Source organism: Camelus ferus, chromosome 29 (assembly GCF_009834535.1).
Source record: "Camelus ferus isolate YT-003-E chromosome 29, BCGSAC_Cfer_1.0, whole genome shotgun sequence".
Taxonomy (NCBI): Eukaryota; Metazoa; Chordata; class Mammalia; order Artiodactyla; family Camelidae; genus Camelus; species Camelus ferus.
This window is the reverse complement of record NC_045724.1, coordinates 26,946,122-26,971,995: the sequence shown is the minus strand read 5'-3', so window position 1 is coordinate 26,971,995 and position 25,874 is coordinate 26,946,122. Positions and strand designations below refer to the sequence as shown.

Sequence of the window (25,874 nt, the reverse complement as noted above, 5' to 3'; positions counted from 1 at the left end):
TTTTGAAATCCAGACTGACGATCTCTGGTTTTTGACTAGGTTTTTAGACTAAGTTTAATGTGAATATTACTGAGTCAGCTCCCTAAGCAGGAAGAAGCACATTTGAAAAACAAACAAATATAAAACATACACGGTATCCACATGCTATGTTAATTTTATAGCTACACAACGGCTGAAGACCATCTGGGGGGGTTTGTTTTACTGTGACATTTCAGGTCATCTTAAACCTATTTCCTGTTTTGCTATCACACGATAGAGGGGTATGAGCTTTAAACTGTATCGCGAAGCAGACGAGCTTTAGTACCCAGCCAGGACCTCGTCCACATCCACGTCAACTTTCTCAACACAAAAGAACAGGAAGAATTCACTGCGAGAATAAAAACAGGGGCCAGACGCTTGGCAATCCTGGAACTTATCAGAACAACACCTACAAACACGTATGTTATAAATACATTCGCTTGCCTTTCCCCACACCCTCCACTTGGTTTCTGGATTCTAACTTACTGAACACCGAGTCCCCTTGCTGGCTTCTACTTTAATGTTGATGACTGACCTCAAGGACAGCCTTGATTTTCTGTTTCAATTTCTGTATGCTGAAGGATGCAAAATCCAACTTCCATCTTGTGTGTCTGCTTCGGAGAGGGGCAGCCCCCAGGCTCCATGACTCACTTGTCATCCTCGACATTCCTACATTTGTCCTGGCCCTGAAACCCCCCAGGCAATCTGGGATTTCTCCCCGCTGTTTCCTGTGGGCCTGGGTTTATGTTAGCAAACCTCAGGACTTGTTCATACAGTCAGTGAGAAACAGGCTTGCTTAAGTCCATAACCCCCATCTTTGAATAATTCAAACTATGATCCTCAGAAGCTTTGTCGGTCCCTATTCAGTAGAGAACACACTTCTGCTTCTGCAACTGGGATACTTCAAGGTCATACTATTTAAATGAGCATGACAAAGACTTTGGTTTTGCTTTGTTTTGTGGTATTACTTTCTTTGCAAATACAGTTTGAAGCTGGTAAAAGTGTTCTGGTGGCCTGCTAGAGTGACACTGGGTCTTGAAACTACACCGTTGCTCCCACCTGTAGGGCATTTAGAGTAACGTCCTACCTGGAACACGGCCCCGGGCGCCGAGTCAGCCGACTTCTTACCTACGGGTCAGCGCGGGATCTTGAAGCCCTGCCACCCCATCCCCGCCTGCCAGGGGCCGTCCCCAAGCCAGCCTGGCGTGTGAGCACCTGTCATTTCCCAGCTGCTCACGTAATGACACAGCTTCAAACTGCGCTTCAGCAAACTGCCTCTCCTTACGATCCTTCAGCCTTCCCGGATCGCACAGTGCACATTTATTTCAGCCGTAAAGCACAGAAACACATCCTTACTGCCAAGCTAATTGTGGATAGAATCACTCCCCCATCGTGATCCAAAAAGACACTCGCTCATATTTCGTGGCAATTTCATCCTTCCTTCTCTCACAAGGGATCTCTGGCAGTGGCCAGAGGCACACAGACCCCTTCGTCTATTACCAAGAAAGCCAATGTTAAGTGCTTTCAAGAGACACAGGTTTTACGTGTCTGAATAATGAATTTTACATCTGTTGAGTCCAACAAAATCATTGTTTAGAACACCAAGATGCTGTATCGGAGCCTTTACCTTGAGAACTAGAAAGTAATGGTCAATAAAAATTTCTCCTTCAGACCACAGAGAAAGCATTGATGTCGCGGGAATTCTTCTCATGAAAAACAACTAGTATCTTTTCCAGGGCGTACTTTATTGGATGTACATTTATCTGCAGAAACGATTTTAGTTAACCTATGCAGATGGGAATCGCCTTTGAGAAGAACGGGGAAGACAGTGAGAGAGAAAATGTAAAGAACTCATAAAAACCACATGACGGACTTGAGCAGGAAGGAACGTGGAGGCGATGGACCACATGAAAAAGAGAGAAGTGCGTGATGACAGCTGAGAAGCACCGTCCTCGTGACCCCAGCGGCCCTTGGTGCCCTTCAGTTCCCCAGGACGTCGTCAGCCACAGCCTGTCAACTAACGGACCTGCCACGAAGAACTTGTTTTCTTACTGACCCGGCTTCCCCGTGACAATGACCCCAGCCCTGAGAACCATCAGAGGATGTGGGGATGTGCACAGCAACTAGCAGACAAGGTTGTTCTTCACAAAATCAGCGACAGAACAATACATGCTGGGGACCCAGATGTCTGGGTTTTCTAATCCGGATTATTTTAACTGAGCGATAAAAGCACCACCATCGTTTGCTTTAGGAGGGGAGTGGAGAGTAGTCGTAGCCCAAACTTGTCCAGGGTTTGCCTGTGAACTTGTTTGTGCCCTTAAAGCATTAAGAACATTGTAGCTGGGACGGGGAGGGCTTACCTTAAGTGGTAGAGTGAGGGCGTCCTGGGTTCAATCCCCAGGGCGTCCATCAAACATAAAAAAAAAAGAGTGTTCACTGAGTGCCTACCATGTGAGATACTGTATTCTTATCTCATTTTTAAAAAGGTAACATTCAAAGATTACCCTCCTGCTGCTAAATTCCGGTGAAACTGCTTTTTAAATTTTTCATAATACATAAACTGATGGGCTGACTGTCTCCATACAGCGAGAGACCCACAAGGCGAGTCAGCACTTCTGCAGAGCTCCTGCCTGCCCCTCATTCCTGCATCTCCGCAGCATGAGGAACACGGCTGGGCGCACTGGCCTACAAAACGTCGCGTCCCCAACCCCCCGGCGGGCTGGGGTGCGATGCACATGCGCTAGGGGGCAAGATCCAGAGAGCCAGCTAAATCAACACTGCGCACTCCTCTCTCAGTGGTGACCGGGACGACACCATCTAGGTCCGCACAGAACTGTGTCGTTTACCAGTGGCCCTCAGGCGCCGTCTGCAGTGAGCCTGCCTCGACAATCGGGGGATGAGTTCCAGCCCCAGGTCTGTCTCAGTTTACGGGTGTCACCTTGAGCTATGTTCCGGAAGCTCCCTGAGCCCCGGGTCTGCCATTTGTTGGTGACCTTGTGAAAAGCTAGGTGGCATCTGGCAAGTGCCAGTGAGACAGCAGCCATGTTTATACTGATAATCAGAAACTTCAGTCTCTCATGTCAGTATCTTGACTTTACAAATATGCCTAGAATATACTCACCAAAAGGAATATTTATTTCTCTTTTTGAGTTTTTCTCAACTGGCGCTGAGGCTAAGTCCGAGAGCACGGTGGCCCGCGAGGCTGCAGGCGCTGTGCCACGGGCGGAAGTGCATCCTCCAAACTCACGTGCGGAGGCCCTAACCCCCAGCACCTCCGATGGGGCTGGTCCTCAGAGGGGTGATTAACTGAAACGAGGTCATACAGATGGTGCCTAGCCCAGGAGAACTGGTGGCCCTCTAGGAAGCGGAGATGAGGACACAGACACCCACGGTGGGAAGGCCATGCGGAGATACGGAGACAAGACGGCCGTCTACACGCCAAGGACACGCCTCAGGAAAACATCAACCCCCTCAACAGCCTCAATCTTGGACTTCCAGCAGCCAGAACTGCAAGAAAATAAACGTCTGCGGTTTGAGCTGCCCAGGCTGCACAGGGTTATGGCCGTGCTGGGAAACCAGGGCCCGTGTCGCCGGGGCTCCAGCCCGTACTCTCAAACGGCCTTCCCGGCGAGTCACGCAGTACCCAGGAATCACTGTGCCCCAATCCTCTGATGATGGTCCCTTCAGATTCCTTTGAACTCTGCTATCTGGTTGGAAATGACAGAATAATTTCAAATACTTGACCAAGGGTGTTTATATGTGATGGAAATGACTGTGCCCAAGAGAAGTTTTGAGACAGCTGACCAGACTGGATCTCGAGGAGCATAAAAGCGATGATTTATTTTTAAATCCTTGTTGAGCACCTGCTCTTTGCCAGTTAGGTCTAGAGGACACTATCGTGATAAACAAGCCTGGGTTTCTATTATGAAGGCATCTGCAATCTGGTTTGGGGAGAGAGAATTTATACAAAAATAAAGATGATGGAAGCCCAGATGTTGTGTACTGTGAGAGGACACACAATGACACAGGAACTCAAGGGAAAACAATTATTTTTGGAAAAAAGGAATGGCGAAGGGAGTAATCAGGCGCAAATGTATGATTTAATTGGAACTTGGCTGGGCCTTGAATAAAGGTGGCATTTGGCTCTGGGAAGATTTATGCCTGTGGGCATGTGGGTGGAGGGAACGGTACATTTCAGCGAGAGGGGAAATGTGTGAATGAAGTTAAAAGGAAGGGAGGGGAAACGGAGAGCATTTCCATTTGAATAGAACATAAAATGTGTGAAATGGTTATAAAAAATGGGTTAGCCATGAATATCCATGAAATTGGACTTCATGGAAGAAGCAAAAAGTCTTGATGTAAAAAGAAAAATTGATTCAGTAAAATATTTCACCACGCGTGGTTGAAGTAAGGCAGCGTTACAAAGTTACCTCTGAGGTGCGTTCGTATTCCAGTGCCTACACCTGGGAAGTGGCAGGCACTTTTCACTAATTGTTACCCAATAGGAATATTAAGTACCCAGGATGTGCCAGCCAAACACTAACGCACTTAGAACACCCAATTATGTGAGCAGGGAGAGTGGAGAGAGTTAAGGGGTAAATGAAAAATTATGGTGGAGGCAGGAAGGACAGAGTTTTCCAATGAGTGGATGTAGATGAATTATCCGCTGCCGGAGTGGATCACTGGTGTAGAGAATGAAAATCTCAAAAGTCTCCAGAAATATTTGTGATTATAGACCAGAAGATTAAGACCAAAAAAAAAAAAACCACTTTCATTTCTAAAAATACTGGGGGAACAAAAAGAATTATTAAAGTTGAACAAATTCCAAAACAATAAAAAAAAGAATAGAGGTAGTTCTAAAATATGGAAAAGAAATTAGGGTGGTAGCTTCCGTCTTCAAGAAGAAAAGTATGGAAAATAAAAATAAACAAATGACAGTAGCATATCTATTGTAAACTTCTGGCACTTCAAGGGACAAAATATTTTCAAATTTTGATGCAGGGACAAAGAAACTCCTTAAGAAGGGAGATGGTCTGAGAATCTTTTGTGTGCCATAAATATGAGACATAGTACATGAGGAAGTTTTGCCCTGGACTAAATTACAAGGTCTTGAGAGTAAAAAGCTGTCTGGTGGGGGAGTCACAGAATATTCTGGACCACGGCTTCCCTCCCCCACCTTCCCGCATGCTCACTGCTAGGGTGCAGAGACACAGCTCACGTCCACACATCTATCTCGTGTGTCTTCCTTCCTGAGACCCTGATGGACTTGCTAGGAGTTGTCTGGTAGGTTCCTTGTGATTTTCTACAGACGTCACTATATCATCTCAAAAAGGTTTTCTTTCTTCCTTTCCTTTTCTTGCCTTATTGCACTGGCGAAAACTTTCAGCACTTTGTTAACAAGAGTGGTGAGGATGGACATCCTTACTTTGTTTGCAATATCTGGGGGAAAGCATGTGACCATTCACCATTTAGCCTGTTAACACAGTGGATCACACTGACTGATTTTTTAATATTAAATAAGCCTTAAATTCCTATAATGAACTCTACTTATTATCTTGTATGATTCTTTAAATGTATTGCTATACTCTATTTGTTAGTATTTTGTTAAGGGTTAGGGTTAGGGTTCTTGTTTTTAATTGAAGTGAACCCCATGGATCCGAGACACTGGCCCCAGGCAGGGAGGATGTGGTTCCTGCATCCCTGTGATGTGAGCTTCACCCAAGCCTGACTTCCCTTAACTCACTCCTCATCACGAGGAACCTCCCCGTGTGTGGTTACTATCCTGGTCTAATGCTCTATCTTTGGAGAGTTACTGGACAGGATTTTCTAAAATTTAGTTATTCCAATCTATGCAGTGAGGGCAAGTTACCTGCGGGGGAAAAAACAAACCTGCTCTTTGAGAGCTTTGATTTGTTTTTGTTTTTGTTTTTTTAATTTCTGCTACAAAACTGCCAAAATCCTGGGTGTTACGTTCCTACCATCCTTAACCCTTGTACAAGTTGTCTTGCTGTCTGTTTATACAGGAAGCAAATGAAATGCTGAAAAATGGAAGCTGTGTGAGGATAAAAAGATCAACAAATGCTCCTTACGCATCTGGAATGCACGGGGCATTGTGACTGCTGCTCTGCATGGTCGTGTAAAGAAAGAGATGCAACTGGAGTTAGAAATCAAAACTAAATGGCACGTAAGAAGATAACTCAGCATCCCATCTGCTTCACATGGTTTATTTAACATGATAAAGAAGTACTTTCTATGGGGTAAGTGGAATGTTGTAGTATTACATACATATTTGACATATTATTTAGATCTCAAAGTATGCATTTTGCCAATGAATTATTCATTTCACCTCACACAGTGACAGAGAGGTGACAAATTAAATATTACATCATATGCCACACCCAGGGGTGAAAGTCACTTGCTCTATTAATTTTTAAATTCATGGCAAGAACTAAATTAAGATAAGGACACTCTGACAAAAATCTAGTCCTGAGCCAGATGCAAAATCACTCAGTACTGTCGAAAATAAAAAAGAAAGAAATGTCTTGGGTGGAGCCTAAGATATGTTTCTTAGTGCTTTACTGATACTGCATACAGTGTGGACGTGACTGGAAGCCCAGGTCCCCATTATCCGCTTGTAACCAGACAACTGTTTTTAAAAATGACCTCAGCTGCACCACGTGTGTATAGTTGCACTACTGAACTGCACACTGAAAAATGGCTGAGGTGGTGAATTTTATGTTGTGTGTTTTTCACCACAATAAAAATATAAGAATAATAGAACAAACTTTTTGCAAATTAACATGATATTTTGTAAAAATGCCCTGTGGAAAACTGAACAGTCACATGCAAAAGAATGAAACTGGACCACTGTCTCACCATACACAAAACTCAACTCAAAATGGACTAAAGAGTTGAATGTAAGACCTAAAGCCATAAAACTACTAGAAAACTGCAGGCAGTTTGCTCTTGGCATCAGTCTAAGCAAAGCCTTTCAGGATGTGTCTCCTCCAGCCAGGGAAACAAGGGTAAAAACAAACAAACAAATGCACGAAGTATGTAAACAACTCGTACAACCCAGCATCACAAAAACTAAATAACCCAGTTTAAAATATGGGCAGAGGATCAGAAGAGACATTGTTCCAACGAAGATACATGCAGATGGCCAACAGGCATGAAAAGATGCTCAAGCATCACTAACCATCAGGGAAATGCAAATCAAAACCACAGTGAGATACCACCTCACACCCGGCAGAACAGCCGTCGCCAAAAAGACGAGCGATAACAAGTGTTGGCGCAAACGTGGGGAGAAGGGGTCCCTCAGTGCACTGTTGGCGGGAATGTAAATTGGCGTGGTAATGTAAATGTCAGTTGTTAACTAAATGGATGGACGGGTGGATGGATGGGTCTGGAGTGGGAGACTAATAAAAGGGGTGATGAATTCAGATTGGCTCCCAAGTACTGTCAAGTCCGGGTCTCCATATGACTTGGGAGCATGAAATTCAGCAGACAGCGTGTCTGGACCCCAGCAGGAGCACAGATGGAGACAGGCAGCAGAGTGCACCTCCCGGGAGCGGGATGCCACGTATACAGGTGAGCCTGGTGCCTTCCCTCACGCCACAGCCCAGCTGAGCCCCGGCCCCTGCTCCGGGAAGGGAGTCCTAGATCTCTGCCGGCTCAGAGTTCTCCCTGCACAGGTGCCGCCCTCTCCAGCCTCGCGGCTCTCGAGGGCACCGTCCACGGCTATGATGCAGCTCCAGGCGTGTTTGATCTCACCCGAGTAACAGACACCGAACGTGCCAGGTCACCTTCCTGAACTGCCAAGATCCGGCCAGGTGGAAGCTCATCACACTTTCTCAGCACCACCTGCACGCCCCTGTCCCACCACACTCCACTGGCTGCGAAGACACAGAAGAAGAGGGCTCTGTCCTACCTACCAGCTCATCTTCATGACACAGCACTGTGTCTGCACAGTACACCCTTGACAGGGCTCAGAGCAGGCCTCCCCTAAATACGCCCTTTGGCATATTGATTATTTCGAATTAAAGTTACTTGAGAAACAGCAGGTGTAAGAGGGATGCTCTGACCTCCCTCTGTCCCCCAGAAAGCAGGGGATAAATCTCCCAGGTGACAATACCCTCCCTGTACCAGGAGAGAAGGCGGCATTCTAATCTCCCAAGACTGGGAACTCAGGGTGAGAAGACTGTACAAACAAACCTTGTTCTTTATTAATTTGCTACCCAAACCCAAACTCCTGGGTTTTGTCAGCTCTTTGCACATTTATTGTTCCTCTGTCTAAGTATGAAAGTTGCCCTTTTGGTCACTTTTTTGAGCCCTGTGTCTTTGAGGCTTCCACACATGCAAAATTAAATTTTTTCCTGTTGTTATTATCTGTCTTGTGTTAATCTAATTATTAGGCCAAAGAACCTAGAAGGAAAGAAAAGGACTCTTCCCTTACATGTTCAACAGATATCTACCCGAATGAACAACATCAAAGAGGCCAAATCCTTGTTTTTAAATATCCAGTTCTTTTGCCATTTTCTGAGTTTAAGAGTATGAGTTCAGGAATCAGACTGTCTGGGTTTGTGCCCTGTGTTCCACGTTTAGAATATATTACATCGGAGAAGCTGTTTCAACTCGTTTGACTCTGTTCTCTCCTCCGTAAATGCGGAGGAGAATGTGATCCATTTCATGGCGCTGTTGAGAGCTTTGAGCGAATGCAAGCAAAGCCCTTTGCAAGAGCACCCTGCGGAGTGGGCGCAAATGCGGCTCTTATTTTTGGAATAAACTTTAGAGAACAAGGTAACTGACTTATTTAGTTTCTAAATAACTTCTGCATAATGCACGGCTATAAATACGTTCTTGTTCATGAGCACACAACTGCCATTCAAGCAAGGCTGCTGAATGAATCAGAACTTAAGAGAATGTGTTTGCAGACTGGTTTGCAAGGTAATTCCAAATGAGTTTAATAAACATTTTCCCCCAAACAACTGGGTGTATGCATTTTAGGATTTTTTTTAAAATTCACATTTCTTTATAGTGAAAAATAGCACAGAAAATTCTGCAGAGCTTTTGAAAGTGCGTCATTTTGCTGTTTAAAATTAAACCAGTAGAAACCAAATGAAGTCAGCAGAAAGGAGCCCGTCGGGCTTGGCAGTGAGCGTGGAAAAAGGAGAGCTTCGTTCGGTAGGTATGCAGGTTTCAACCACGACCCTAAGAGTCACATTGAAACTCAGACCACACCTGATCTAGGCCAGAGGTGAACGTGTGGAAGTAGATACTTCAGGACAAGAGTTATGGACACTGATGATTAATTTAACCAAGTCAGGAGATTCTGAAGCCAGCAGGAATATGCGTGGATATGCCAGCTGCTGGAATGCACGGCCTCGCCTTGATGGGGAACAAGTCCACGCAGGGGAGGCGGAACCACAGCGGCTCAGGCACGCCTGCATGTCCCCCGTGAACTGACCAAAACCCTACGACTGCGGATACTGGTTCCCAGCAACGGCGGGCTTCAAAACTGGGCAAAAGTACACACTTGTGAGTTTATCATCAGCACTCGTTTCTTACGTTTTCACACTTCTCATCTGCCTGTAAGAAGAGGGAAGGGGTAAAAGTACAAACCACGATGTGAAGAAAAAATAAAAAGGACAGTCAGTTTCGGGGGGAGTTAGAGCAAGTCTGTCTGAGGCCCCTGTTTTATACTTTCTGTGTGTGATGTAACAGCAAAAGTACCTGTGTGCTTATGAAAAGGAGGACCTTGGACAGAGGCTCACAGGCAGAACCCCACGTGAAGACGAGGCAGAGACTGGGGTACACAAGAGAGACCAGAACGTTAACGGTGCCACCTGCACCAGGAGTGGGGGCAGGCATGGAGCGGATCCTCCCCCAGCCCTCAGTCAGAACCAACCTCCAACACCTGCACCTCAGACCTCCGGCCTCCAAACAGTGAGACAGTGCCTGTGTACTGTCTCAGCCAGCCAGCCCGGACGACGGGGCTACGGCCCAAAAAAGCTACTGCAGGGGTCATGTCACAGGAGAGCTGGGGCCCCGCCCGGGGTCCCTTCACGCTGCAACCAAGATGTCAGCTGGGTGGCATTCTCGTCTGGACATGTACTAGGAAAGAATCCCTTCTGAGCTCATTCAGGTTGTTGGCAGAACTCACTTCCCCCCAACTACATAAACGACTGAGGGCCACCTCCAGGCCCTAGTGGTGCCCACAGTTCCCCACCACGTGGCCCCCTCCAAGGACATACACAACACAGCCCTTTGCTTCCTCCAGACCAGGCGGGAGCAGGCCTCTCACTCTGCCTGGTGAGACGGAGCCTTAGATAACGTAACGGCGTCACTGGGTGACATGCAATCCCCTTTGCCACAGGCCATTGGTTGGAAGCCGGTCTGTTCCCACTGACGGACGGGAAGGGATACAGAGGGTGCGACGCACTGGGGTGACCCGAGGCTCTGTCTCCCTGAACCACCATCCATCCTGTGCCTTGGACTTGACGTCCTCTCATGAATCAAAAGGACTTTTCTTCCAACTAAAAAAAATACCTTACTGTCAGAGCATAACACACTCCAAATTTTATCCTTTTCTATAATTACAGTTCTGTAAAAATTGTAAGGTAAAATCATTACTACTAATTTTGGAAGGAGTATTAAAAAAAACTAATAAACGCTCTTTGCTTCAAACTTAGGTACAAAGAAGATACACCCAGAAAGCACGCATAACCCTCAAGCCCCAGGGAGGGCCGCTGCGGGGAGCGCCTCCGGTCCTGCAAACTTTAAATCTCACTGTGCTCCTTGTGATGCAGAATGTTGATCATTACTATTTTTTAAACAAGCCACTTAACTTTCGTTACCTTCTTGACAAAATATTTATCTGCTCAAATGGTTTGAACTAAATAACAATTTTATTTTGAATTCAGCCGTATGCTTTTAGATTAGTGGAACTGAAGAGTATTGCCCAGGTGAAGCTTGCTCTTGAGAATTTTCATTTTTCTTGTGATACAGAGCATACAATCAACTTTTGAAAATTATCCACGACTACCTGAGCATAAAGTTAATTTTAGTTTACCAGGTACAAAGCTGGATACATCTCTCATGAACTGATCTCAATAATAAGGCTCAAAGACACTTGCACTGAAGTGTGCTGAACGGAGGCTAAGCTATTTCAAAGGTGGGAGTTCTAACCGTCTCACGTACAGATTGTTAAATGGAAGTGCACCTTCTTGTTTCAGTTAATGCTTGTTTACTGAAGTAGAGTTGATTTACAATGTTGTGCTGGTTTCTGGTGCACAGCAAAGTGATTCAGTTACACTATGTAAATGCTTTTTCATTACAGTTTATTACCAGATATTGAATAGAGTCCCTCAGTTAATGCTGTTCTTCTTTAAAAAGTTGTTGCTGCCACTCGTGTTTGTGTCTATTCGGGACCAGACTTACTTTCACGTACACTTTTCCATTTGAGCATTTTCAGTGTTTTGCTTCCGTGTGTCTCCCGCAGGGTACGGAGCTGACGTTTGCCTTTGGAGACACCTAAGAGTGTTCTGCGGGCAACAGCTCTCTTACTGCATTAACACTTGGGCTCTCTCTGGGTCTTATCAGCTTCCTTTCATTTTGATTGTGGTCCATGGAAGCTTCCTTCCATTTCAACCTTGTTCCTGTCACTCTCCCAGGGACCTGCAGTCACACACCCTGGTCTTACAGCTGAGGACCTTCACAGTTCACGGGAGCACGTCTGAAGTGCACTTCCACTTGTTTTCAACATCCATATTGAAACACTATTAATAATTCTAAACACTAAATAATACTAAAAGGGACATATCCGATGGGAAAATAAATTTGGGGCAGTAAGAGACCATTTCCTCCCATCCAAGTACTAACCAGGCCCGACCCTGCTTAGCTTCCGAGATCAGACGAGATCAGGCGCGTTCAGGGTGGTGGGGCCGTAGACAAGAGGCCATTTCCTAACTCAAACAACTTACTGAAACTTTGCTGGTGAATAGCCTAGTTCTGGAACAGGAAGGCGCCTTCCCCCTGGGATGTCACGGATCGTAAATAAATGTGAAATGCTGCACTTGGAAGATAACTTAACATCCTGGGGCCTTGTGCGAGGCTGCTTCCAGGCGAATGTTTCGTGCTCCGTGTAAAGTGGGGATCACCAGCGGAGCCTGACTCATCACCATTTCACTGTTGTATTATTTCCAGGCTATTTAGTGTCCATTCTCCTGCTATGAAGTTTGTTCTCACCTTGATTTCAACAAGCTTTTCACAGAAGATGTTCTGTACGAGCAGGACCAAGGCGAGCAGGAGGTGTCCTTGCAGCGTTCTGTTAAAAACAGCAGCAACTTTCAAAGGCAAACCTGAGAACGCTCTTGCAATTTAATTGGTTCATTAAAGGCTTTACAGAAATTGCTGGAATCTTCCTTCTGTAGTCATACTTTAAAGGCTTTTTATAAGGTCAACATGAAACAGCCACAGCATCATGAAATATTACGGTAATAAGATGAGTCTCTTACGGAAGGAATTAAACTTTCATCAGCTTACAAACATAAGCCCAATTTATTTGAGCTAAGGTTACGAGTAAACATAAATTTATTTACATTGGTACATAAACTACACTGTATTTAAAATTACTTGATGCTTTAAAGACAGAACTGAATGTGAAGTGCGCGGCTGGAAATGCACGACCAGATGGTCCCGTAAGTCCCAGGAGAAAATACACATCTGCTGGCTCTTGTGAAACTGTTTTGTTTGAAGGAGGTTTTATTTAATCGAGTGGCCAGGAGTCTGAGCACATCACTCGTCTGGTCTTGGGAAATTGTACCACCTGTACTCGGTGTTACTTTTTTTATTTCTGGAAGGAATAGAGAGTAAGTCATTTGCTGCCTGGTACTCCAGGAAAGGCTTCACGCTCTACGGAAAACCAAGTTTATCAGTAGAGGTTGATTTATAACACAAACAAATGTGCCGATTATAGAGTTTGCTGCAATAAGCAGATGGGTAATGAGGACTTATGGATATTATTTAATTGCATCTGTAATCCTACAAGACGCTGCAGAGGCCCTTCATCTATTGATTAGATGATACGGAAAATTGCCTTAAATTGATGGTAAAATGTCAAGTGTTGCATTTACAGTCTGTTAGCACAGGACTCCAAATGAGAAGTCCAGCCAGCTGACGGAGAGGTCCCGTGTTCACTGCAGGTGGGAGAGGCTTGGAGGAGATCACACAGCTTCACAGACAAGAGGCCGGGAGGAGGACAGCAGCAGCTGACAGGCAGGGTGTTTGCTGCTTCTTGGCGTAACCCCTGAGATTCTAGATAAGAGCAGCTTTAATCTTAAAAGAAAAAAAAAACAACCAAAATGGTGTTTATGACTAAATTCCAGGTCCTGCCTCAGCTCCAGAGCAGAACTGGTTTCCTCATGGCCTCAGTGTATTTTCCGCCCACACAACATTGTGCACAAAATGATTAAATGGAAACCCTGTGACCTTCAGTGACAACCTCAGTGCTGTCACATGGGAAAGCGCGGGTACCCTGTGGTCCCCAGGAGCCTGGGCCTGATGGGAACGCAGCTCATCCAAAGGCAAGAAGAAAGGTCTGCCCGGCGGGGAGTGGCTGGTCACAGGGGCCAGGGAGCTGCAGCCACGCTGGGACCCCAGCCCCTGGAGGAGGGGTCCTCCCCTCGGCTCCCATCCCCACGGAACCTGGCGGCTCGTGTGGGCGAGAGAGGGCTGCGGGAGGCCCCGAGGACAGAGCCACGGAGAGCCCCCCACAAGGACTGCAGCCCTGGGGGCCCAGCCCAGCGGAGGACTCGGGCAGCTCAGCTCTGGAAGATTCCAAGGTCAGATTTCTGCCCTCAGGGCTCCGGGGTGTCTGCTTCCCTTCCTGCCCGAGCCTGGAGGGGCTGAGGTCATGGCGAGGCCGCCACCTTCCGCCCGGTTTCTGCCCTGGAGGCACCTCCACGACCCGGACCGAACGCCCTGATCCAACAGAGGGAGAGTATCAGGTCCGGGGGAGGACGCCCGCGGTGGGGGGGATGGACAACAGGACAGAAGCACTCGGGCCCCGCAAGTGCCGCGGGAGGGCTTTTTTTTTTTTTTTTTTTTTTTGTATTTGAGACAAATTTAGTATGTTTTCTCAAATTTAAGTCTCAGAGGTTTTTTGTTTTTTGTTTTTTTTTTCTGAAAAGCTGGTACATCCTGGAAAAATAGTTAGATGAAGATATTACCTCAAAAGAAGGGTCACTTCACTTGCCACCACATGAAATAGAAAAGACAGTTCTTTCTTAATATTTGTGAGGTGACTATATAAATAGTATCACGTAATTACATACATAAGTATTAAAACAGTGTCGCTTCTAAACTTGCAACGTGAGGTTTCTTTGTACCGTGTTTTTCTCAGCCTATTAATACATTATCTCTCGCTTCCATATGATCACTGAGTAGCTAGGAAAACAAATAAATTTGACTTTATCCAAGGAAAATTATTATTTTTATGTCTCCATTACCAACAATTGCACCATGTTTACAGCAGATTCATTCAAATAAACTCGTCATTTGAAAATCTTTAGAAAACTGAATCTGCAGAAGGGGTATTTAAAATGTGCTCCTAAATTAGGAGATTGATTTAAGACCAATTGTCATTATTTAGATCAACTGCCATTATATTTTAGTACATCCACGCAAATTTATCTTGTTATTTTAAAAACAGTTCTTAATGATATGAGTAGCTGCATATATTTAATGTTAAATGAAGAAAGCAGAATGTAAAATTATAGATTCAAATTTATCTCAGCCACATAAAGGAAAACAGCACAAAATGCTGCAGAGCAACCTTCCCGAACGTGAAAAGCACTGGCCTCTGCGTGGTCAGATGGGGATTCCTTTAAAATCCTTTACCTTTTCGGTGCTGTGCAAGTTTAGTAAGACAAACACGCTCTGCTTCAGTCATCACAGTCGCCATGGGATTTGGGACTGTCCGGGTTACGTAACAGGGAGAACAAACCTGACCCTGTATCACGTCTGCTCCCTTAGCGCTAACTCTGGGCTCCATTTCCGGTGCTCAGTCGTGCTGCTTCTGTACCTTTTGTAAAAGAATGTCGCTTGTGGCCTGAAATCTGCAGGACAGCCCATTCTCAAGGCTCTGATCTTTAAGGGTGTAACACTTACCCATTCATATAAAGATTAAAAAGTTGCAGAATAGAAAATAACATTTGTCTTGTTGGAGGTTTACAGGGACACCTTAACCTGACCCACGTGGACAGCTGCAAGAACAAAGGATTCCAACACCAAGAAGTTTGCAACAACCAACATCACGCCATCTCCTCTTTTTCGTATAAAAGGAACCTGAATTCTGATTTGGGGAAGATGGTTCTCAAGGACATGAGTCCCCCATCTTCTCCATCTTCTGGCTTTCCAAATAAAGTCATTCTTCCTCGCCCCAGCACCTCATCTTCCGATCTACTGACCTGTCACATGGCAAGAAGAACGAGTCTGGACTTGGTAACAAATTCACTGCTAATTTCTAAATTAATTCTAAATTTCTAAAACAATTTTCCTGCCAAATGTTACCACTGTCCTGTTCTGCTTATTTTTAATGTAAATTTGTATCTTTGAAAATACTTGTTAGATGAATGTCTCAGAATAAGTAATAAAGATATGTTGCATTCTGGATGGTTAAACTTAAATTATACCCATGAGAAATAATGGTTAATGGAAATTGGAAGTCAAAAAGGTGAAATTAACATCCATGAATTGTAAGAGTTCAGAAAATAAATGGTAGTTTGAGGCTTTAAAAATCAGAACATTGAACCTTCCTGAAGAGTGTAATCTTGGTTTTGTTCATTGTAGTGCTTTGCTATTGATCTGTTTCTCCATTCTTAACCAATTCTTAACCAATTCGGCTAAACATTAAACAATAAACCACACTGAATAACTCATTAACGCTCTACAGCTTATGCTTGAAACAGGAACAGCAGAGAGCTCCAACCTCATTAGAGGGAAGGCGGAGATCAACGAATTTTCAAAACACTTCTCACTGACTCATCCGCGTTACTCAGGAGAGTGTCAGCTCTATTTTTAACTTTTTTCAACAGTAGACACTGTAGCTCTTCCTCCTTGGTTCCAATTAGTCCCTGGGAGCATATAAAGCAGCTTCTGTATTAGCCTCTTTGGTAGGCCACTTCACTTGCCCAGTGTCCTCCCCAAATCTAATACTCAGCAACATTTGTTCTGTGCTTAAAACACCCCAGCGTAACAGCGGTAGGGTTACGACGGTAAATAAAGTTACCCAGCCTGAGATGCCACCTGGTGGGCACTGCTCCTGAGACTGACAGTGACAGGACACCAGCCCCCTTCCTGCTGAGCCCAGGAGCGAGCTGGAAGGCCGCGGGGGGCTTTGACCAGAGCCCTGTCCCAGCTGAATCAGCACCGAAAGAGAGCGCGCCGCCCAGAGCAAGTGTGAAGCCTCCCTCGCAGGGCCGCCCGGCTCTGATGATGCCAAGTTTACCTGTGTTGGCTTAATTTCTAGCCTTTCTCTGACTGCAAAGCAGAAACACCCATGGAATCATGAGAGGAAACAGTCTAGCCCTGCTTCAAAGCGGTACTTCTCTTGCCATTTTGGTGCACAGAGTCCAAAGACAAGACCTGCGGACCCGGAAATGAGCCATTTCATGCCCCGAAGACAACAATGTCCGTCCTTATCTAATTTCATTATGTCTTTTTGCCTTAACGTCTGCTTTAAAAGGGTGGATAAAGATAAGAATTTTCATTCAACTGGACCATTCAGAGAGGCACCAGGGCGGAAGGTCCTGCACGGAATTTTCCCAGGGCCGCCCCTCCCACCTGATTCAGCGCGAAGGGCAGGTGACAGAGCAGGTGTGACTTAAACGAAGCGAGAGCCTTTACCACAAACACTGAGGCACAGGTGCTATGCGGCAACGCGTCCTTATGGAGATGCTTTCTGAGACTCTTCTGAAATTTTAGAACAGTTACGATCATTTAGTAGCTTTCAGGGAGAAAATATGAAACATACCATTCAAAAAAGCCAAATGCCCGCATGACTTTACACAGAATCAGACGTCAGCTGTCTCAGGGCGACTGTGCTGGGGTCCAGAGCAGGCTGCCCCCAGGCGTATGCGGCATACTGACTCCTCTGAATTAAAGTTACTTCAGAAATGTGTAAGAGGGACACTCTGACCCTCCTCTCGGTCCCCCGGGAAGCAGGACTTGAGTCTCTGGTGTGGAAGGTGCCTCCCTGCACCTGGAGGTGGAAGGACGCCCTCTTCACCAGAGACCGGGGACTCAGGCGGAGAAGCCTCAACACCCCCCAAACCCGACCTCTGTTCAGGCTCGTCACTAACCAGGAACCCAAGACTGAGCTTCTGTGTCCTGTCAGTTCCTCACAAATGCGTTGTTTCCTTAACTGCCTGAATTACTATTTCTTTTTCATTTGTTCAGTCTGTTTTGTGTCAACTGTATTATCAGCCCAGCCACAAGGGCCCATGGGGGTGGAGGGGGAGACGCCCCCTCCCCCAAAACTGCTTCAGTTTGAGAAAAGCAAGGGGCAGACACGCTGTCAGAGAAACCACAGCCCCGCACAGTGGCCAGGGCAGAGCCGCTGACAGCAGGACATGGCGGTTAAAACTCAGAGCCACTAAAACACTAGAAAGAAAAGTTAGTCTCAACTTGGAGGAAATTTTCCTCAGAACACTATTTCCTGGAAGCTTCCCTCAGGCTCTAAACGTGTCCTGGAAGATTTTAATGACGCTGTAACTTTTTTCTTTTAAAATTCCTCTACGACTAAAATTTTACGCATTCTTGGAGAAGCTGTAAGGCCCTGTCTTTAAGATGCATTATCTGTGTAACTGAAATGGCATGGAAAACTGAATAAATGGGGAAAACGAATTGTCACTGTTTTCCTTTTTGAACAAATGCATGACACTATCCATTTTTTGCTTTTACAGAAGGAAGAACATTTCTTTCTACCACTACTTTACAGGAGGAAATAATCTAAGATACTTTACATAATATTTTACAGAGGACTAAAAATGTAATACTCATCAAATTTTCAAAAGCAGCATATAGAATGTCAAACTCTATCAATATGCACAATGATATAAAATAATTACTTAAACTCTACCTTGTGATCAACTGAAGAAAAAGGGGAAGAGATGGAACAAAAATAATAATTAAAATAAAAAAAGAACAAGAAAAAACAAAAGAATAAAATCATAAAACTGACGGCGGCTGAGATGCGGAGAGAGGCAGAGACACACCCAGGAGAGGCCGTGACAGACTGCCACACGGGAAGGGGGCGGGCTCCTCTCCACCAGAAGCCCGTGTGTGCGGGACACTGGCGCGTTCAGGCAGATCCAGAGACTCTTCCATGAAAATCTGGACATGCACGGCGTGGCAACTACTAACAAGAAAATCCCCTCCCTTCGTTTTCACCCTAATGGTCGACATGGATGAGAAATCTGCTTTTTCATGTATATTTCATAGTCAGGATAAGATGCAAATATTGAAAAAGTAAACGTTTTTATTAAATTTTTCTGACATACAGTAATCCTTTGAAATCTCTGGCCCTGTGAAGTGTCTTTCTGCTTAAAAGTTTTATTAATAAGTAAGTTTTGGGGGTTAAAGACATGTAACCAAAAAGACAGGAAAACAACCAAAAACAGAAAGGGAATACATTTTTCCCTGTGTGAGCTGGCGTCACTGAATGTCATGTCTACCATCCACATACAATTATCTAACACATCCTGGGGTAAGCGTCGCACACTTGCAGAAACACAGTAATAAGCCATGGTTTTAATTCTTGACTGTGACATAAACAATCAACCCTTTCATTCAGGCCATAAATTTTAAAATGTTTAGAGATTTCTTCAAGGCGCTGAAGTCATGCTCCGCGTTATTGCCGTAGTTGTAGTAAGACAGCCTGAGAGATGGACAGATGATAGACAGATAGACAGATTGATAGATCGACAGAAGTCTATTCTACATGCTAAGGAATAAGCATTTTTATTTTTACTGTCCTATTTAATCTTAACTATGCTCAGTAGGTCAGGTATATTAAACGCACCTTTGACTTAATATTAGTATTTAATAATTATTAATATTATTCTTGATATTTTCAGCTTACGATGGGTTTATCGGGCTGTGATGCCACCGTAAGCGGAGGAAGATCTGATCTCACCTCTACTGTGACAGTGGGAAACTGGCCACAGATAAGACACGAACGAGTGGACGGGGCTGAGTGACAACAGAACTGTAAGGACCGGCGGCCGGCCCGCAGGCTGCAGCCCGCCAGCCCGAGTGACGGGCTGGCATGAAGGGTGTCCACAGCCACTCTGACGTTTCTGCGCTCACAGAGCTGGTCTCACTCTCCGAAGTACGCTGGGGCACAGGGTCTTAACCCTACGGTCACACGTGCCTGGAAGTCCTTGGTCTGCCAGGGGCTCCCCAGGCACTGGGCCTCTCCCTCTGGACCGGGGACCTGCTCTCCTGGAGGGACCCCTGGTGCGAAGCGGGCCTAAGCCAGCCAGCCAGGCGCACTGCTCATTCTCTGCCTGCCTCACATGTTGTGAAGATGCCGCGGAGTGACCGACCCTCAGAGACAGGTGCTTAGACCAGGGAAAGCGTCTGGGGCGAGTCCGGCTAGTCCCTGAGGAGCAGGTGACACCCGAGCAAGCGGAGCTCACAGCCCAGGCCCCCCCCAGACCCGCGTGCTCATAAGACGCATTTCAGGCCCTGCGGTCCTGGAGCTTCCCTGACTCTCAATGCTGTTCCAGAGGCTGGGAAATCACAGAGAAACGAGAGAGTCCGGGTGATGCTGTGTTGGAGCAGGATGGATTCCTTAAAATCACTCATTGGAGCTAAGTGACAGACATCTGGAGGGCCTGCTGACACCGGCCCAGAGGCCACCAAGGACTGGGCAGGAGCTCTTTAAGCTCAAGCAGACGGACGGTAAAGCCGACATGAACCCGCCCCCAACTTCATGTTTGAAGAGCTGAAATTTGACGCCACCGAGAAACCAGTCCTGAAAAAATAATGTCAAAGTTCTCTGGTAACGTGTCCCAGATCAGTTGCACCACTGATCAGAAGTATCACAATAAACATACATTGCACGACTGTCAAAAAAAGGCTTTAGAGACCGTGAAAGGCAGGAACAGCGTTTACTCCCCCAGCCGCCCCTCCTCCCAAATCCTGGCTTGTAAACAGCAGCAGCATAATAGACGTTCACAGAGCAGACCTGCTCCTGAGGAGGCCAGTGCTCTTCACGCAGAGAAGCTAAGTCTCACAGAAGGAGGGTTTTTTTTTTTAATGGATTACAGAAATAAGGGGAAAGGGGGAATTAAGAAAACTATTGGACAAAAGAAACTGTCAAAATGTTTAAAGGAAAGGTATCTTCAATTAAAAAGTAAAAGATGAGATTATGGAGGAGCAGGCAGCGAACGGCTCAGAGACATGGCGTAACTTGGCTTTCAGGGGAGAAAACAGCGCTACGAGACATCACGGGCCGCGGTCTGTGGGAAAACAGGCACCAGATGGCTGTGTGATTGCTTGCTTGCTTGCTTTTTTTGTATTTTCTTAAGCAGAGAAAAAAATAGGCCAGCAAGACTTTTAAAAAATCTATGACCACCAATGGGACCCAAACTCACTTCAGGCGGCTCTGAGGGCAGCCTGCCTGCCCCTCTGAATCACCACAGAAGGTCTTTGGAGGACGGGGCTGTCACACACGATGGCACGGCTGCCCCACAGCTCCTGTCTGAGGTTTCTAAGGGAAGAATCTGCAGCGTTACAGCAAATCACGCCTGTGTGGGCCTCTCCTGCTCCGGGCTCCCCGGGCGAGGAGTAGATGTGCGCTAGAGACGGGTGGTCCGCAGTGCTTCCATCAGGAAGGGCAGCCCCTGCAGCGCGCCCGGCTCGTGGCTCAGCGAATACAGGGGAGGCTCGACGGGGCCTCTGAGGTAGAAAGTGCTAAGCGATGGCGGCGGAGAAGTGGGGCTCACAGTGCGAGGACACCGACTTGGGTCTGCAGACGGAGGGGGCTCGGCCAGGCAGGGGGAGGAGAGCAGCGTCTCCAGGACTGAAGAGGTCCGGGTGCGCTCCGGAATGGGCTGAATGAGCATCAACAAGGTCTGGGTGGGGAAGCGACAAGAAATACAGCTGAAAACTTAGATTAGGACCTGCGTCCGAAGGGACTTGTTTCCAAGTTCAGTATTTTTCCTGAGCTAACTGGAAAGAGAAACTCCTATGAGGTTTTTATGCAGCGAGCTGAGACGTCTCATTTTTGTACTTTGCAATAAACCTGCTGCTGTAAGAAGGCAGGGAGGTGGTGTAGGAAGGCAGGGGGAGCCGCTGTGAAAAGTCAGCCAGAAATACGGACTTAATTAAGGAAGGAAAAACTTCTGTTGAAACAATGGCACCAAGGCTAAAATTGCAGGAGAAAAATACGTAACCGAGAGCGAACGCGTTTTCCTTTTCTGGCTGTGGAGCTGTCGCTGCAAACAGACTGGTCCTTCAATGACAGACAATCAGAAAAGAAGGTAAAACAGGTGAGTCCGTGGCTTTCAGACAGTGGAGGATGAGCAGCACAAAACTCAGAAACCTGAGAGAAGGACAGCTTGTGACAGCGGCTCTGCAGGGCGCTCCCCACGCCAGGCAGGCTGCGGGTCCAAGCAGGGGCCCGGGCGCCGTGCGGGGCAGCCCCCGGGCTCGTCCTGCGCTTCCACGGAGACGGGGCACAAAGCCGCGTGTGCACAAGTCCAGGGTGGAATCCCAGCAATCGACGTGCATTTAGACGTTACAAGACAAGCCAGGAAACCAAAACATGTTCATTTTCCTTTAGCCAGATTTTGGTGATTTAGGCAAAATACATCAGATTGCATTCAAATGTATAGAGTTTTAGTAAAATAAAATATAAAAATGAAATAAAACATATTTTGTTCATGATAAAGCTTTCCATAAATAAGTTATTATGATCTCACATTGTATACAACCAGGAAGGATTACTTTATAGTATAACGTTAGTATATAGCAGTATAACATAGAGAATAATTGTGTAATATAGTGTAAACTTCTTTAGTTGAATTATTATAATTGTAAAATAATCTAACATAGCATCAAATTTCAAAGTTGGGAATAAAAGCAGATTCTGAAGAAAATATATATAAATGTCATTTCATTTCACCTCTAAAGCACAATTACTAAGACGCACCACCGTGAAACCCACAAAACTGATGCTAAATTAAACGCCGTGCTTCGCAGGGTTGAACTCACTTTGCATTTTGTTCTTGCTAAATGAACAGCACCGCTGCCTTCTTGGGAGACCAGGAACGTAGGCGACAACTGACGGACAGTCGGGTTTTAATTGGCCTCCTGTCATGTGTTACTTGCTCGGTCATGTGTCTCCCTTCTGGCAGGGCGACGGCACTGACTGAGTTTTTAATTTTTTGAAACCGGGGTTGAGGTGACGCAAGAATCAAACGCACGTGGTTTGTTGTAGCTTCATTCCTACTACCAACGCCACTTCCCGACGAAAGTTTTTTCTTTCTTCCTTTCTTTTTTTACATAGTCTAAGGGATGACGGGCGGAGAGCATGAGGAACAGGTAAAGCCGTGTCCCGGAAACGTCTTATGCTTGTAACTTAAAATTTACAGAGAACAAGTTAGAAAAGAACACTGCTACTTCACTGGAAGGCGTTAAGGAGGCGGTGAAAGGGCCCGGCTTGCACTCGATGGTAAGCTCAGAATTGCCTGTTATTTTGATGAGAAGTGATCTGTCGGCATCTCAGTCCTTTGTTTCCCCTAAGAGCACCCGCGGGAGCGCCGCGTTCCGGACGGCCGCACGGGAGCGCCTGTGACCCCGCCACCCGGACGCGACCACCGCCGCGGGCCGGGCCGCCACGCCCACGCCGACCAGCGACGTGCTCAGACGGGGGTGGGACGGGGGCTGCAGCGCCGGACTCCCGCCCCGCAGCGGTGGCCGACGGCGCGCGGCCGCGCCCCGGGGACGCCGACTCCTCCCGCCGCCGCCCTCGCCCCGCCGCCGCGCGCGGAAGCGACCACATCCGGCGATACTGCGCACTCACTTTTCTCCCGCTCTGCGACTCTTTCACTTCAATTTGAAGATCCTCGAAATTCTCCACAGACGACAAACCGCAGACAACGCAGAAGCCAGCCTGCGCCGGGCGGCCTCGCCGGGGTCGCAGCCCGGTGCCCACAGGGGCTGTAGGCGACGTGCAGCGAGCGGCCTGGCGCCCAGCGCCCTCCGGCCGGCGTGACAGAGGCGTCCCCGGCCCCGAGGGCGTGCGGGGCCGTGCCGGCCGGCTGCCCTGGGCTCTGCGGCCGCGGCGGCCGGGCTCCCGCCGGGGCCGAGGGCAGCAGGCGCTTTCCGGCCGCGGCCCAGCGCGCCGGCCCTCGGGAGCCCGACTCCGGCCGCCGCGCACGGGCACGAGGTGGGCGGTCCCGGGCGGCACGCGCGGGGGCGGGGGCGGGCGCACGTGGGCGTCGGAGGGGCGCAGAGCTGGGCGCGGGCCCCGGGCGCGCACCCCCAGGCGGCCCCGAGCGGGAGCAGGTGCGCGGTGGCCGGCGGGGCGTGGTCCTAGGCGGGGGGGGGGGGTCCACGCAGCTTCCCCGGGGCGCTCAGCGGACCCTCGGGAATAGCGTGTCACTCTGTTTGTGGGTCTGGCACCGTCCATCCTCTCTTGCCCCGAATGGACCTGCCTGGAAATCCACCCGCACCCTTTAAGTCCTCCCGGGCACCGCTCTCCCTATAAAGCCCCCCGGCCCCCGGTGGTCGGACAAGCTCCCCTGTTTCCTGTTCTCCCGCTACCTGCATCCACCACGGACACAGCACGATGCGCTTCAACCATTACCGTGCGCCTCCTGTACTAGACGAAGCCCGAGCAGGATGACAGGATGCCTTACTCATCTTTGCGTCTCAAATGCCAAGCCCACTGCCCAGCACACAGCCCTGGTTTGTGCACACCCGGCGCACTTAGCTAAGTCAGAAAGAATAACAAGGTCACCGAGAGGGAGATGCTGTGTTAGAGATTCGGGTCCACAGAGGCACGGCCGGTGCTCTACGTCTGGAACCATCATAGCCTGAGGTCTCAGAATAGCAGTGATGATGTTGACAGCTCACCTTCGCTAAGCGCCTTCCACGACCACCAGGCCGAGCCGGTGCGATGAGCAGGTGCAGAGCAGAGCTTGATGGTGGCATTTAACCTCTTTTTTGACCAACAACTGTGAAGACTGGTCTGTGCTTCATCTGACCCTGTAGACAGCATTCACGTTTTCCTGAACACGTCCTGGTGTTCAAAGCGTCCCAGGTACTTCCATCGGGACAACGGGGGAGTTTAGGAACTGGGAGGCTGCACTGGTCTCAAGACGTTCTGACTCAGGTTGCAGTGAAACAGCGCATCCCCTAAGCAAAATGCTCACCTGTGGTGACAGCGGGCGAGCAGGTGCGTTCAACATGACAGCCACCCTCGGTCCACGGACCGCAGCAGCTCCTGGGGCTGACAATGTCTGGTGTCTCCTGGGGTACCCTGGGGAGCGGATCTGTGGCATAAACTACTGCCACTGACATTCAACGGGGAAAGAGTTTCCTTCTCGTTGAGGCTGCCCGGACAGGAGGGCCACCAGCCTAGGGGCGCAGGTGCACACGGACTGAGGAGAACACACCGGCAGGCCTCACCGTCCCTGCTGTGATTTACGGAGCTCATAACAACTGAGTAGGAATGAAAAGGCAAACAATTTTGCAATCAAAATAAAGTAAGTTCTCACCGTGGAAGCACACGTCTTCGTGTGGAGTTAACTGCACTGTCAACCTTCCGCACAGCGTCAAGAACGGATGGCTCAACAAAACCACCTCCAGCTCGGCCGCCCCGCGTGGCTTTGACAATCCCATGATTAAAAATACCAGATACACCTTGAAGTTGGGAAGGATGTGCTGTGAACGGCATCACAAAGCTCCCCGCTGTCCACACGAACACAGTCCGCTGAGGAGAAGCAGGTAATTATCCTGAAGGAAGGCTCCCAGCAACAACAGCGTTTTTTATGGAAGTACAGCGTTCCAAAGTCTGGTCTAGCTGTGTGAAGTGTTTCCTTTTTCACAACACCGATTCAAGTATGTTAGCAATTTGTTATCTGGGGGAAGGTGTGAAATGCGTATCTCTTGAACCACCTTGCTTTAATGGTAAACATTAAAACAAAGTGGATATTATTACATCCCTGTGGCTATTTCTTACAACAAGAATTGAACTCTCAGTAATATTACAGTGAAAAGTAATTCATGCTGTGTCTGTCACTCTTCAGCTTGTGAGAATCCTGTCCAGTTCAATATTACAGACCCAGGAAGCTTTGCACTTAGAGTTGATCATCTTTGACATATTGAATCTTCTCCAGATGATAGTGTAAGAAGTTTAACCTTAAAGGGCAATAACAATGGTCATGAACAAATATTGAAAACTACATAAGAAAAATAATCAACCATATCCATATCATTTAATTCATTTTTAAGAATATTAAAAGTATAAGAAAATTTATATGACACAGGAAAAAAAGTGTATGATAGACAACGAAAACAGTAACTTTTTAACACTGTTAAATATTCCAAAATCGAGTTGGAAAATAATGTCATTAAATAAAAGAGTAGAAAAGCTTTAGATATACAAAGGTGTGTGTTTTTCATATTATCAACTATACATTATATTAATACATATTACGTATTGTATTATATAATACAACATAGTATTAAGTATTATATATCTATGAATGTATACATATATGTATGTTTATATACTTTGCAATATGTGGGTCCAAATATCATTCCACATCTGGGCGTCATAA

General features: G+C 47.1%; 1 protein-coding gene and 1 long non-coding RNA gene across 17 annotated transcripts in view; one reads left to right on the top strand and one right to left on the bottom strand.

Annotated features, from left to right (window-relative positions):
- LOC116660511 (atherin-like) overlaps positions 1 to 25,874 on the bottom strand; it is a 209,179-nt gene that overhangs the window by 115,678 nt on the left and 67,627 nt on the right. For 3 of the 16 annotated variants that reach the window (XM_032470207.1, XM_032470205.1, XM_032470206.1), the window contains one exon: positions 18,159 to 25,452. The exons of 12 other annotated variants lie outside the window; for them this stretch is intronic. In XM_032470207.1, the coding sequence (XP_032326098.1) occupies positions 22,766 to 23,719 (954 nt within the window). In that variant the 5' untranslated portion in view covers positions 23,720 to 25,452 and the 3' untranslated portion in view covers positions 18,159 to 22,765. Of the gene's footprint in view, positions 1 to 11,952; positions 13,354 to 18,158; positions 25,453 to 25,874 lie in introns of those variants that run through there. One more of the 16 variants, XR_004316084.1, reaches the window with a different exon arrangement.
- LOC116660512 lies at positions 11,880 to 21,362 on the top strand. The gene is made up of 3 exons (XR_004316085.1): positions 11,880 to 11,962; positions 20,184 to 20,190; positions 21,353 to 21,362. It is a non-coding gene; the product is annotated as an uncharacterized LOC116660512 (long non-coding RNA).